The sequence below is a fragment of the Lonchura striata genome, chromosome 2 (assembly GCF_050655825.1).
Source record: "Lonchura striata isolate lonStrDom1 chromosome 2, ASM5065582v1, whole genome shotgun sequence".
Lineage (NCBI taxonomy): Eukaryota > Metazoa > Chordata > Aves > Passeriformes > Estrildidae > Lonchura > Lonchura striata.
In genome coordinates, this window is record NC_140704.1 from 122,802,758 (window position 1) to 122,817,814 (window position 15,057).

Sequence of the window (15,057 nt, forward strand, 5' to 3'; positions counted from 1 at the left end):
TAAAGGGAAATTACAGAAACATAGAGTGGCCTGTATTGGAAGGGAGCTTGGAAATCATCTAGTTCCAATCCCTCTGCAATGGACACCTCCACTAGACCAGGCTGTGTGACGCCTCATCCAACCTGACCTTGAACACTTCAGGGGATGGGGCATCCACAACTTCTCTGAGCAACCTGTTCCAATGTCTCACCACCCTCATAGTGTTTTATCTAATTATATTCATCTGATTAAATGCTTTTCTAATGCACATGAGAAATAAACTTAAGAAAATATATTAATATATTTCAAATACATAAATAATTAATGTTTTAGAAGCTTTGAGTAAAAAACTGACTTTTTAACAGCTGTTTACTTTATAAATTCTATGAATTAGGAGACTTAATTACATAAATGATTTGTAGAAAAAGAGGAGCAAAGCATATGAACATTCCTGTGTTACATACATAGATCATAGTGAATTACTACAGAAAACTATTTTATGAATGATTATAGAATTGTGTAACATTCTGTTAAGGCATTTACTATTTAGAGTCATCTCATCTCCAGCCTAAGCTTTGGTTAAACAACACATACTAGATTGAGAGAAGCAAGTGCAGTAATATTGTAGAATTTTGCCTTTTTAATTTTCAGCCAGTATAAACATCTGTATCACAGATCCAAAGATATGGAACTTTTGATCTAGTGCAAATGTCATATGTGGACATTTCTGGAACTTGGAAGTCTTATAATCTGTAGGATGTTTCTCTGATTATGCACAACTGGACAAGCATAACAGAACACAATGCACTGTCTGCAGTGTAGACAGTAAATTGTTGGGATTTTCTTGCTGTGCATGAGGGAAATAGATAATGAGAGCATTCAGTTTGCTCTGTTAACTTTTTATTCAACTTCTACTTAATATGATACTATTGTGGAACTAACTTTGACTGGTTTGTTTTTAGATAAGAGAGAGAGAAGAGCGACGCAGACAAGAGCAAGAGGAGAAGGAGAAGTTAGAAGCAGAAATGAAGAATTACAATCCCTGGGGAAGAGGTGGTGGTGGTGCTCCTCTCAAAGATGCAGAAGGAAATCTGATAAGTATGTTTGTGAAAATTATGGGTTGTCTTTTCAAGACTCATGTTTTCATGCTCTCGTAAGGGCTCTGTTCAGCGATGTTATTCCTTGTTTTGTAACACTGGTAGCCTTTGACAAATAAGACTTGTTTCAAGGAGATGCGCTCTAGGAATAATTGAGTTATTATTTTGATTTCTGTAGAATTATTCAAAGAGTACAATCCAAACAAAATGGGAAACACAGGATATGTCAACTATAAGTGAAGACACAATGCAGTTGTAAAGGGAGAAGGAGGAAAACAAGCTGTCAGAACCATCTGCAATACAAATATGCTAAAGTCTGTTGTGAAGATTTTTATTTAAGCATGTTGTAGGAACAGGTTTTTAGTTCTTTTTCTTTTTAAAAATAATTTCTTAGGCTTAGAAATCTCTATTTGTGATATGAAAAATGGAAATGTGTTTATATAAATATACAAAGCTAAGTGGAATATTTGTATTTCCCAAAGTAACACTGCTGGTAAATGGTTGTATAAAGAGCACTCAGCAGTAATGTTTTATAAGGCTTGCTTTTTTCCAAGTGCTGTTTTATACAAGATGGGAGTAGTGAGCTGGAAGATAGCTATGATCCAGGTTGTTATCTACCCTTCCAGTAAATAATTTAATATTTACTGGTTAACAGTTTATCTACAGTACAGTACAGTACAGTACAGTTCTGTGACACCTGAGCAACATATTTTGAAATTAATAGTATATTTGAGAGTAGTGAGTAAAGCTTAAATGCTTTTTAAAGATTTTGTGGCCAAATTAAAAGTATAGAAGCTTGTATTAAGGATCCAAGCTTGTGTTTAGGCTCAGAGCAGGCAGAGGTGTTCATACTAGCCGACTTCAGGCACTGCGTTGATGTGTTTGGCTTCTTCCTCTAGGCTTCAACAGAGGTGTGGCTGGAAATGTAAAGGTCTCATACTGGCCTGAGCTCTGCACATAACTGCTGAGAAGTTTATCTCTGTCTGTAAATGAGAAATCAAGAGAAAAGTTTCTTACCCTGTTTTCCTGACTGAAATACGTAAAATACTTTTCCCATTGTAGCTTGGCAGCATGATGGATAAGCTGTGAATTGAGTGACATAAAACAGGAGATGCTTTCCGACATGTCTTTTTTATGTGATGTGACTTGTCTTTATAGCCTCTTAAAAATGTCTGTAATAACTTTTGAGTCTGATATATGCAAAGATTGCTTTACAGAGAGGCATGGAATTGAAAGTTCTCAGAATCTGTCTGCTTAAATGAATACAGTAATTCATAATTATCAGAAACATTATTTCAAAAGGTAATCTGAAAAATGTGCTGTACTTTTTTGTTTTGAAATCAGCCTTCTAAGTGTAGTATGGTAACACTTCAAAATGAGCTGAAATTAGCATCTTGGATCAGGCACCATGTAAATTCTGATGAAAATGTTGCATAATGTTGCTTTGCTTATATATTAAAATCTGCACCTGGATATTACTGAAGACATGAAGACCAAAACATGCTTCAGTGTTTCATTTGCACTTATTTTTCTCAACAGTAATTAGAGAGCTTCAGCAATTAAAATATCAATACTAAACTCAAAAGTATTTTACAGCTTTAAGGAGATAGAAGAAAGGGTGGTTTCTAAACATCTGCTTGTCATCACAGACTTGTCAGTCAATTTTGTTGTTGAGTTCTTTATCTTTCCAGTTAATAGCATTTTGAGGCAGGGGAGAAGGAAGGTTTATTTTTTATCAGGAAGAATAATTCCTGACAAAAGAAAAGTGACAAATCTTTTAATCTGTTAGTTAATAGTACCTAATTATTAGAATCCCACCCTTAGCCTCTGTATTCTTGTCATTCCCTGAGTTTTTTGTTCCCATGGCTGATATGCTCGGGAAAAGTGGAATCTGGTCAAAACCCCCTGTATTTTGGAGAATCTACAGTGAATATGCCTTCATGAAATTAAGACACGATAAACAGTTATTTCCCCTTTCCTTTAGCGGACTTGAATGTCATGCACAAGCAAAATGAAGAGGCATATCATAATCCAGAGGCAAGACTGTATGAAGATAAGAGGCCTATTGTTGACCTAAATTTGGCCTCCTCAAGACCCGAGAACAAAGAAGCATCTACAAATAAAATAGCAGGTTTTTAAGAATACTGTATTCCTCCTCTAACTATCCATAAGTCTTAGTGATCAAAATTCCATAGTTCTTTTCTTCTTTCTGGTGAGCCTATGATAGTGTTAGTGCTCTCTACCTGTGAAGTCAGTATCATGTTTCTTTCCCAAATTTCTTCATTGCTGTCACTGTGTACTCTTAAAATCTTACTTGTCTTGTCAGTAATGATAACTAAAGCTATTTTAGCCCTGAAGGGTCAGGACCACTATATTATTTTTCCAGGTTTGGTGTTTTCTAATCAAATCTTTGTACATGTGTGTCTTATTTTTAAATGACACAGTAAAATACAGCTGTGTAATAGGTGAGACTGTGGAATAAAAGGAGGTCTACAGGTGTATGATGTTATAGGCTAAGGTGAAATTGGTACAGTAACTAGGTTAACAAGTTCTAAAAGGTTACAGGTAAATTGGAGCCCTGTGCACTGCCTCCAAGTTCTAGGGATTTTGATTTATTTCCATATTTTGAAACTAATGCAACTTTATCATCTTCTGTTTTGTGAGACATCTAAACGAGAGCACTGTGTTTATCAAGACCTGTCCATAGTTTAGCATGGGCAAAGGCCAGGATTGGTGATGGTCTTTTCAACTCAGCTTAAATGCTACTTTTCTTTATATTTTTTTAATTGTTGCACTTCTTAATAAAGAATAACATGGTATTTGGGGCGTGAATCTATGTTGCACAATTGCAATTCAGGATCCTTACCACTGACTTTTGTTCCTTCTGTCCCACCTCTCTCTCGTTATACCTAACAGATGGTATATTTAACCATTTAGTAAGAAGTGAAACAGGAAGGCTGATAAAGTAAAAATGTAAAACAGCCAAGAGCCCCCAGTTAGATCGCTTATTTTGGGATCAGGAGGTAGTGCAGATCAGTGATGGGAACTTTATATATAGTCTTGCACCTTGAATTTGATCAGCCATGTAGTAGAGTGGTTTTGTGTATGTTTTGGTGGATTTGGTTGCTTGGTTTTGTGGGTGGTTTGTTTTTGGTTTTTTTTGTGTTTTTTTTTTTTTTTTTTTTTTTTTTTTTGTGGTTTTTTTTTTTTTTGGTTTTTTTTGGTACACTGCCCTGTTAAAAGAGGAACTTGACGGATAGTAGCTGGTACACAGCAGGCATTTTCCATGATACTGATACTTTTGATAGTAACTTGTCTGTCTTGTACCCATGCCTTCTAAACAGCATATAAAATTTATTCTGCTTTTTTTATACGGAAGTAACTCCATCATGAAAAAGCCACGTGTATATTTAGTTATATTTTGGAAGGATTCAAGCATTGCTTCCATGTAAGGAAAAATAATCTCAAAGTTTACTCCTTGGTATGCAAATTCATGCTCCTAAGGCTAGGCTGTAGCAGTAAACATGTGCATTCCTATAGGAATACTTTAATGTGTTATTTATGCTTTCATCTGACTTGGGTCCTACCATATAGGGAAATATAATGTTCATCTCAGCTCAGAGGAGATATATTGCTCTTGCACATCTTTGAGGCACTATCCTTCAGAGCAGACATGATACGAGTGAAAAACATGCTGTATGAGTTGGAAAGTTAACACAACTTATTCTACTTTTCCTTTACTTCTTTCTTTGTCCTTTGCTTCTTGTACGGATTCTGTTCTGCAAAACCTGCTCTGTGTTGTATCTGAATTAATCCTCCTGTCTAGAGTTTTGTAGATGGTATGGTTATGTCATGGTCATAACTCAGGGCTAAAAAGGAAGCCTGACACTTCATACTGGCAGAATTCAGATTTCTGACTGCTTAGAATTTTATTTGCCAGTCCGGGGCTTTACTTTTCATAGCATCCTTTGCTATTTTGTGTAAATATTTGTTTGGTTAGGATGCTCTGTTGAATTGCAAGCAGTAAAGTTACAAAGTGTAACGTATTTGCTATTCTAATTAATTTGGAGGTAATCTTAGATAATAATCTGCAGATTGAACAGTAGAATGGGTGACTTTAGTAGGTGTTATTTCGTAGAAATGCAGCTCACTTGGATGGTATTAAACAGTTAAAATACGGCAATTATTCCAGGCAGAAAATGTAAGAACTTTTAAGCCTAGCTAGAGCCTTGAGTTACGACTTCCATAAACTTCCTTTTGAAAGGTCTCAGATTCCCCCTTCCTCAGCCTGGCTTCCTGTCTTAGGTTTGTTTTTTATCTGTAACCTTTCCCCTCCCTTAGGTATTACATTTGCACAGCCCTCTCCTTTCGCTCGAGGTAATGTGTTTGGAGAACCTCCATCTCTAGAGCAGCTTAAGCGACAGGAGTCCTACAAGAACTTCCTGCGTCTACAGGTGAATGCTCATGCCAGATATCATCCAATGAAATAAACTGTAAAAAGAGGGTTTACACTCAGTAAATCATCACTGCCCACCAAAGACCTTACCTGTGCTATCACAGCCAATTCTGCACACAAGAGGTGTACTGAAAGCTACGTACTGTAGAGTGTCTTGGATTTTGGCATACATAGTATCTTCAGACAGGCATTTCATAATAGTTGGCTTCTTTCATCTAGGCTCTATTTTTTTTTTAATAAGTATGGCTCTCTAAATATGGTACTGAGTTCTGAAACTTTGTATAGAGTATGGTTTGCATACATAACTGACTACAGAAACCAAGATGTTTACCCTTAGAGGTCTATGTGATAAAAATGCATGGGTATCAAAATGAAATGGTGATCATAATCATAGTGTAGTTACTTATTGATGGGTGTATAAAACCTGGTTTTTCTTCAACCAGCTTATGTCTCCTGTCCGTAATACTTCACTTTTAATCTTATGCTGCATGAGTTAAATATCAGTGCAATTAAATACCATTATCAAGGAAATAATAGATAATTTAAGAGACTACTAAAGTCATGCAGTAGTTTGATGTGGATCTCTTGAAAAGAGTTCAAGGGTTTTTTTCCATGCATGGGGCTGCTAAGCAGACTAAAGAATGGACAGAACTTTTGCTTCAGTAAGTCAGCACTTTGTGTAATAATACTGCACTTGTGGGATGGATAATTACCATATCGTTTTGGTTTCCCATCTTCCATTATGTAACCAGTGAATAAATGTATTACTTCAGCACCTCTTGAACAGAGCAAGTGTTAGGAAACACTCTGGTTTGATTAGTAGTATTTGTAAGTGTTTCTGTAGTGGGGGTGGCTCCAGTGGCTAAAAAGAAATAGTAAAATAGAATAATTTTTTAAGGGTATTCTAAGCTGAAATATGGGATAGGCTCTAGGGTTCTTTCAGTTGCACCATATAACTTTTGATTTTGCAAGTAGGTACTGCAAAAATCGTGGTAAATGTTGTTAATCAGATTGTTACTGGCTATTGACAGTTGAATACTTTTTTTTTTTTTTAAGATTGAAGAAAAGAGACGTAGGGAAGAAGCAGAGCGAGAGAAACTTAGAATGGAAGAAGAAAAAGAGGAAAAACGACTCGCAGAGCAGAGGATGAGAATTCAAAAAGCATATGAAGAGGAACTAGAGGAGAGAAGGAGGAAAGATGAGGAGGTGCAGTATTTTGATACTTTGACTTCTTTCCATCCTAAACTAACCCTCTGTAATATTTGTTGTCTAGAAGGTAAGCTGAGAAGTGTCCTGTGAAGTGATCTTTGCTTTTGAATGGGCCTGCATTAGGCAGAGAAGAAGTGGAAGATTGTCAGCATTAACGAGCTCATTCTTCTCACACTTCATGCCATACTACAAACTTAAAGTATTGTTAATTCTTTCAAGAAAGAAAAACTGTAGTTTTGTAAGTGACAGTTGAGTTCTCCTTTCTAAAAGAAATTGGTGGTAAGGCCAATAAAAAGCTTTATCGAATTGTTGAATTAAAAAAATATCATCCCAGTTTTTGTCTTAAATCTAGCTCTCAGAATTTTTGAAAAATGTGACTGTGCAGGAGTATTTTGTAAAGAGTTTTTGAATTGCCAAGGAGATATCTTTGAGATAAGAATACTGCTTGTTTTGGACGAATGCTGATCTAGTAAATACTTTTCATGGAGGTAAATTCAAACCTAAATCAATACCTGTGGATTTAATTTATACCCCAAATTTTTATTTCTTGGGTTTGCATTTTTTAATAAATTTGCATTATTTAGAATATAATAAATAATTGTAGGAAGAGGACACAAGGCCATCGGAGAAGGAGTCTTTCAGTGCCTTATGGGATTATGGAAAACTAGGATGTAGGACTTGAAAATTTCTTAAGACAGAACATTTAATCTTATGTTCTTAATTCTCCTTCCCTAGTATGAGCACATTAGTTGGATGAGCCTTGTCTTCTGGATACCAGAGCTGGTCTAGCAGAGAGTAGGGAGCTACCTGGTGTCATTGCTATTCACAGTCACACAACTAAAACTGAGACCAGATGATAATTTCTGTGTGGTCTTGTGATAGTGTAGTGCATGTCTGCAGTATGTTTTAATTGAATCCTAACTTTTGGAAATGACTCCTACAGTTTAGCCTTAGCTGATGGCAGATCTGGGGTCACAAACTGGTGTTTTTATAGAAGTTATTAGGAATTCTGTTTAATGATGTTAGCAAATCCAGGGCTGTTGCTGTTTGATATTTGCATAAGATATATTTTAATTTGGATGTTTAAAGTCAGACTAATGAAATATGCTTTTTTATTTCATACTAATCACTTTGATGTGTAATTATAACTTTTCAAAGAGAAAGAAAACAAATTATTAATTGAGCCTTTTTTATGTATTAATTATGTTACAGCGAAGATTGAAAAATAAAGAAGTAATTCAATTAAATGAAGAAAGGAAAAAAGAGGCAGAAAAACAAGGAAAAGAGAAAGAAGAAAAGCAAGAGGAACAACTTAGACAATATTTTGAGAAAAAAAAGATGGAAGAGGAAAAGAAGACGGTATGTTTAAGTGACTTTTCTTAGAAAACATAAAAAAATAACTGGATTTTAAGAAAATCACATGATTTCTTAGATCTCTACCTTCAGTGTTATTCCCCTCTCAGTTTATCAAACTGCAGTAGACTTAATGCACAGAGAACATAAAAAATTGAAAAGTCAGACATACTGCAGTAGAAACTTACCTTGTTGATCAAATTTGCATATAAAAAATAGTAAAAGCAAGATTAATAATCTGAACTCAATAGTTGATTTTTATATCTGCTGTGAAATACTGTGACCTGCATTTGTTGATGTGCAAATTTTATTTATTTATAAATATATTATTTATAAATAAACATTTATTTGTTTTATAAATAAAATTGTTTATTAGAGGACTCTTAGGATTGTTCATCCTAAACAGTGGTGGTTTTGGTAATTTTATTATTTTCCTTTGACCTGGATGATGTAAGAAATCCATCACATAGGATTCTGATGGACAAAATCTATGTAAATTATAAAACTCTCTTATAAAATTTGTACTAAATTTCTTTAATTTCTCTAAAATGACAGATGTAAAGGAAGTGTCTAGAGGAAAAAAGATAAATAACTGAAATATAAAAAAAGTATTAAAATTTCTAGAGGTAGGAAAAAAATATTAAAATTTCTATGAGTAGAAAAAAATCACATAAAGTAATTTTTGCAGTTGTTTTATGCACTTAGAAACATTTCTTTCTGTCAGAGGGAAAACACTAACAAAACTTTGCCTGTCCAAAATAACACTTTATTCAAAAGCTATAGGGCTGTAGTTTCAGCCTTGGTTTCCTCCCTGCAGTTGTCCCGACAGTCTTCACCCGTCATTCCCGCTCTGCAGAACAAATCAGTAAGAAAAGAAGAGAGGATTCCCTCTGCTGAGAGCCATCTGTCTTACTGTGCACAAGTATGATTGTTAGATCAAACTTCTACTGGTTTATTTAAGAAAGTACTGCGTATGAAATCATGCCGGGTTTTTAAAGTTTGCCAGTTATTACTGGAATGCCATGGATAACGAGACTGTCTTTACTTTAATCAGTCCTGGAGCTCTGAAATTTAAGGTTAAATTGTATTTCAGATACTGAAGAAATTTTTTTGGTGGTGTGTTATGTCTTTTCTGCATGTGCATATTCTGTAGGAATGAGTACCTCATTTTGGAGAGGACATACACTGTCCAGACCCTTACCAGGGATCTGATGATCTCAATATTTAGGATAAGAAAGTTTATGTATAATCTAGCAGCTCATCATTTTCACTCACAGAAGAGCTTTGCTCAGGCATGAAGTTTAATATTAATTTGCAGCTACTGACATTCTTGTGCAATCTTTGTTTTTCAAAGTACAAAAAGATTACTACTCCTAAAATGCTTTTGCCTTCTTCTCTGCATCACAAATGAGCTACAGTAGTGGTTCTGAGACCTCTCATTTCTTTTACTTGATAGTCTCCTCTGGGGCTTTTTTGGCTTTTAAAATAAACTCCTAGAAGAGAGTAGATTAAATAATTGTTTATGATATTTGAATACTTTTGTCTTTTTATTGAGAAAGCGTTTGTTTGTTTTTTTACCAACTCTTTGTCTGAACTGAGCTAGATACTTTGTAGTGCAGTTTCAGAGAATATTTTATGTCACACTTTAAACCATTGTTTTCCCTAAATTTCCTAAATGTGAAGAATGATCTGGAGGTAGGTCAGTTTTATTTCTTTAGCAGTACTTGGTATAGATTTGTTTAGAACTCTGAATAGTGCATTATAGGTATTGTCATAGTAATTTGGATTATACATTGAAAGATCTGATTTGAAAAAACCTTAGGCATTCACAACCTATAAGGTTGCTGTTCTGACTTCCAATTGTTAAATTAGCTGTAAAATAAGGAAATAAAATGTACTGCAATTTCTTCCTTGTACAAATTACATTTCATATTGATGATAATCAATAGGATCCTCCACAGCCCAGAGCTCCTTCTCCACCTGTCCCTGCTAGAAGAAATCAGCTGCGTTCACTAGGTGGGTATTTGCAAGCTTGCTTTCTATTACAACAAAACCTTTCTCTGTTACAGTTTCTTTTCTTTCCTGCAAAAGAAGAGTCCTTTAAAGTTTCTGTCTAGGTGTTTTCTCTCTTAGTACAATTAATGTATAAGCATGATATATCTGAATTTTTAACACAAAAATGCATTTATTATGTGTCATCATAAGGAAATACGTTTTTGTAAAAACTCTGATACTGGAATAGTCTGCTTGGGAAGAGCTGGATCTCTTGGAACAGTGGTACCACTGTGACCAGAATATGGCAAAATGGGAACGTTTTGGATTGGCTGAGTAAGGAATTAGACCTTCAGAGTGTAGAGCATTGCAGCTCTAACTCTTAAATTCTACCTAACTTTGTTAGTCTGCCTAGTCCTCGCCTCATTCCTCTTGGCTTTTACTGGTTGTTCTTAAATTCAGATGTGCTGGAAGGATCTCCTTTTTTTTTTTTTTTTATTTTTTATTTTTTTTTTTTTGTATTCGTTCTTCTGACAATATGTGGGTGGAAAGCAGTAATTTTTCTGTGATAATTTTTTTACAAGTATATAAGAAACAGCATGTGAAATGTAGCAGTAAGTGATGTCCTACAAATGCTAGCCTGCAGCAGGAAGTACCTGAGGCCATTCTAGGGACTTGTGGATTTTCTACTAAATGGAAGGCAGAGTGGTTCTTAATGCAGCCATTGGAAATTGATTGACTCAGACCTTCTGTCACAAGAGAAATAAAGACATATAAAGTGGGTCTTGTGTTTGAGGATTTAAACTAGTAAGACTTGCCTGCTAAGTTCTGGACACTAAAGTCTAAAAGTCAGTCAAATACCAAACTGTAAGTATGTTATTTGGAAAATGAGGAATTTCTGAAACTGGTTTAACTTGTGGAGGAATGCTATCCTGATAACAAAAAAACAGCATAGACCCAAAGCAGGTCTGAAAAGTCAACATAAGCATGTAATAAAAATTGAAGTTAGAACTCTTGACCACTTAAGAGAATCTGCACTAGGCAGACAGATACCCAACTTTTGAGTCAAGAAAAAAAAAAAAGTTTTCTGCTGTTTAGGGGTTCTGGTCCTTGTGCTGTCTCAAAATATAAACTCTGATCTTATTTCTAGTGTATGAAATACTGTGATTTTTGTGTTTGTACAATCCTTGTTTTAATTAACATTTCCTCAGATCTGTTTTTTTCCCTTAATTTTTTTACTTATGTTTATAAGTAGGCAGCACAGTTGCTCTGACATGCCTTATTTTTAAATTATTTGTGCTAAATTCCAGAGGAAAGGAAGAATGTGATCAGCGAATTATCAGAGATGAGGAAACAGCTTCGTAGTGAAGAGAGGCGACTGCAGGAACAGTTGCTAAATGTGGCCAGTCATGATAATGTACCAGTTACACGGTAAGAATTTAATCTTATGTTTCCAAAGCTAGATTTTTCACAGGAACTTACTATGTATTACTAGCTAGTATTAGTTGACCAACACACATGAGTAGAATGAAAATATCAAGGTAGAACTTGTATATAAATTTTTTTTGTGTTTTTCTAATGTGTAATGTGTTTGGGTTTTTTCCAAGACTCTTCCTAAATTTATTGTAAGAATGGCTGTACTGGTGAGACAGGAAGTTTTAATGCTCTGTCTTGAAAAATGGTCCAAAACAGATGTCTAAGGCAGAATTATCTCTCATTACCTTTTTTTTTTTGTAGGGCATAATTTGTGCCTGTAAACTGCAGTGCTACAACTTGCTGAATATGCTTATGAATACTGTACGGTTGTGGAAATACTTTCCTTCTTACTAAAAAATTATATTCTCTTTATTTAATAAATTTGGTTTGCTTCCAAAATGTATTAGCTAATCATACCAATTAGGTGGAAAAGACACAGCTAATTACCAGCCTTAGTTCCACTCTGTAAAGTATGAGGGTTTTTTTTATTTTTAGTAGTTTATTTCTTTTTTAAAACAAGTATGCAGTGTTATTACTTTGAAATATATTTTCCTGTTTTGATAGCTTTATTGAAAGATAAAAGATCTGAACATTATCAATATTATATTTCCATCCAACTCATTAATAATGTGGTGTTAAATTGCTTTCTGCTTGTTTTACAAACCTGGCAAGCAGGAGAAGAGAGAAGAATCCAAGGGACATATTTGAGATGGCCAGGCTTCGTCTGCAAGCTCCAGTTCGGCGACCTTCCTTAAAGGAGGCACAAGATCCTGTCAATATACAGAATATCTGGGAATTTAATGAACTTAAATACAAAGGCAGGTAGTTGTTCTTGTTACTGATGAAGTGTAGAGAAACATCTTCCTTCTCCTCTATCTTCCATTCCACACAGGATTTAAAGACAAAAATCAGGCTTTTCATGATCTACTGCCCATGCAATGCACTTTGTGGGCAGTATTTTGTTTGTGTGTGTCTATCTCTCTGTGGGACTGTTCCTGCAATTCCGTGGCATTCTTGGTCTCACAACGCTGTGTCATCACTCAGAACACTGACCTGTCTTCTAGTCCCTGCTGCTTAAACTTCTTGTGCACTTGATATCATGGTGTTACTGAAAATAGACTGAGTTTAACTTTTTTACCAACCAACAGATAATTTTCTGTGTAACTTTCTGTGTAACTTTATCAGAAAACTTGTACTTTTAACATAGTAAAATTGTAAAATCATTACTAAGTTGCTCATCTTCTTGGCTGTTTAACAGTATTATTTTTAGATATTTAGATATTTCTTTAAAAATGCTTTTCAGAAATGTTAATGAAGGGAATAAATGTAAATTTCATATCTTTGCTCTAGATCCTGAAACACGTATGGTGTTGAGGCACATGTATCCTGATTCTCCAAAAGATGACCAGACTCTAGAGATTCAACAGCAGGCACTGTTGAGAGAACAGCAGAGGAAACTTGACAAAATGAGAATGAGGAGAGAAACAGAAGGTAAGGAATGAATGCTTTGAGGTAAACAAAAATCTTTGAAATTATGTGGTTTGTATTTGGTAAGAATTAAAACCTACTAGCACTAGTTTCACTTCTTTCAAGTGCACTGTCAGCACTGCAGTACGAGACAGTAAAACACCAGAGCACTGAAAGTCTATCACAATGTAAACATAAAAATGATAGAGTGTTTGGGGGAGCTTTTGTGGTTTTCTACTTGTTTTTGGGTTTTTTTAATTACTTGTTAATTATATGACTGTTTCTCTTTGGTTCCCTGAAAGTAATTTAACTAGTGCCTCATCCTTTAAAAATTCTAAATGCATAGTAGTTTTGTTTCTGTTTCTTGGAAAAAAACTGTAGAACAGTGAAACTCTGTTGCTGAACTGTGAAAAAAATATTAGCGGGTAAGTTCCATGGAGCAATTCTTGAGTTCTCATGGAGGAAGTAGGATGGCTTTGAACTCTAGTGGATTACAATACAGCCAGTGTATCTTCATCTTGATCTCCTTTTAATGGATTTTTTTTTTTATTTCCATTATCTTGGGTTGATTTATTTTAAAGTTTCAGAAACTTGTATCCATAAAAAGCCTTTGCTTTAGAAACCACATATGAGATACCATAACTACTTGGAGCTTCTGGAAGGAAAATGTTGCTTGTATCACTAAATAGAGATGATCCTAAGACCTTAAACATTAGCAGCCTGACATGGGAAATATTTTGGCTGCATATTGCAGAAGCAGTGAAAAGTAGATGTATTACCCTTTTTTTTGCATGCTACAATTAATTCTAAATGTAAGGTTCATTCAGGTATCTTTTATAAACAGCGATGAAAGAGCAATATTTCCAGTTTTAGAGGATATTTAAAATTATAATGAGAGTTGCTTAAAGCTTATACAAATGAACTCAGTTTTGAGTGCAAGATACAGATTTATTGCGAAAGTGTCTGCATCTGTAATTCAGACTGGTCTAACTAAATTTTTGAAGAGAAAGTAACTGTTTCTTTGGTGGCTTAGCCTGTGCTAGCAGCCAGACTCCAACGTGGCTTATGTCTCTTGTTTGTCTCCTCATTCCTGCCCTTTGGGGAGACAGAAAGAATAAAGCCTGTTGGCCAAGGTGCAGATGGGGAGATTGATTAGCAGCTGCTGTCGTGGGCAAAACAGACCTGACCTGCGGAAAATTAATTAATATAAGCCTAAATATTTGATTACTGACTTTGAGTAGCAGAAAAAAAAAAAAAAAAGCATGAAGCCTGCACCTTTTCTACCCATTTCCTGTGCCCAGTTTCACTCCTTCAATCTCTGTCCCTGCTCCCCTTCCCTGGTACCACCCCAGGTAGCAAGTTACTTCTGTGATGCAGTGAGGGATGTCAGGCTTGGGAAGGGGCCATTTTGGTCATTACACAGCAATTTCTCTCTGCTGCTTCTGTTTTGTTTGCTGCTCTACCATAGTGTCCTTCAGGGGCTGCAGGGGAATCTCTACTCTGGCACCTGAGCACTTCCCCCTCCTTCTTTTCTGGCCTTGGTGCCTCCAGGGCTGCTTCTTACAGATTTGTCCTCAGTCCTTCTGCCATGGTTTGATTTGCTCTTTCTTACATTTGTTTGCAGAGGCATCACAAACATTACTGATGGGTCCTGCAGCATCTCCATTGTGGCAACAGCTGTGCCCAGCACAGGGTATCTCGTGGCATTTTCCCACAGCCCCCCACCTTGCCACAGTCACCCATGGAATTGCTCCTTAGGCTTTATTAGCCTTAGGTGAAAGTTGGGCATTAAATAAAACCAAGCACATGTGGAAAAAAAAAAATTACATTTTTGCATACTGCTTTGGAAAAATGGAATGCCTCTTCGGGTCCCTGGTGCTTTGAGGCTTGCACCTGTTTGCTGCTGCCAGACCTGTAGATTAACAGAATTGCTACTGAGATGTGAAGGGTGACAGCTGTGTTTTGTTCAGGATCCTGAGTGTTAAAGATAATTCCTGTTCTATCTTGGTCAGATGAACTGGTGTTCAA

The 15,057-nt window shown here is 35.6% G+C and overlaps 1 protein-coding gene across 42 annotated transcripts in view; it reads left to right on the top strand.

Moving 5' to 3' along the window:
• The window catches only part of CSPP1 (centrosome and spindle pole associated protein 1), a 61,902-nt gene that overhangs the window by 35,148 nt on the left and 11,697 nt on the right, over nt 1–15,057 (top strand). For 38 of the 42 annotated variants that reach the window (XM_085572167.1, XM_085572171.1, XM_085572173.1 and 35 more), the window contains 10 exons: nt 942–1,077; nt 3,061–3,207; nt 5,418–5,530; nt 6,589–6,738; nt 7,954–8,100; nt 8,912–9,016; nt 10,044–10,110; nt 11,397–11,517; nt 12,235–12,380; nt 12,913–13,053. In XM_085572167.1, the coding sequence (XP_085428293.1) occupies nt 942–1,077; nt 3,061–3,207; nt 5,418–5,530; nt 6,589–6,738; nt 7,954–8,100; nt 8,912–9,016; nt 10,044–10,110; nt 11,397–11,517; nt 12,235–12,380; nt 12,913–13,053 (1,273 nt within the window). The remainder of the gene's footprint in view (nt 1–941; nt 1,078–3,060; nt 3,208–5,417; nt 5,531–6,588; nt 6,739–7,953; nt 8,101–8,911; nt 9,017–10,043; nt 10,111–11,396; nt 11,518–12,234; nt 12,381–12,912; nt 13,054–15,057) is intronic. The other 4 variants (XM_085572176.1, XM_085572200.1, XM_085572168.1 and 1 more) reach the window with 3 other exon arrangements.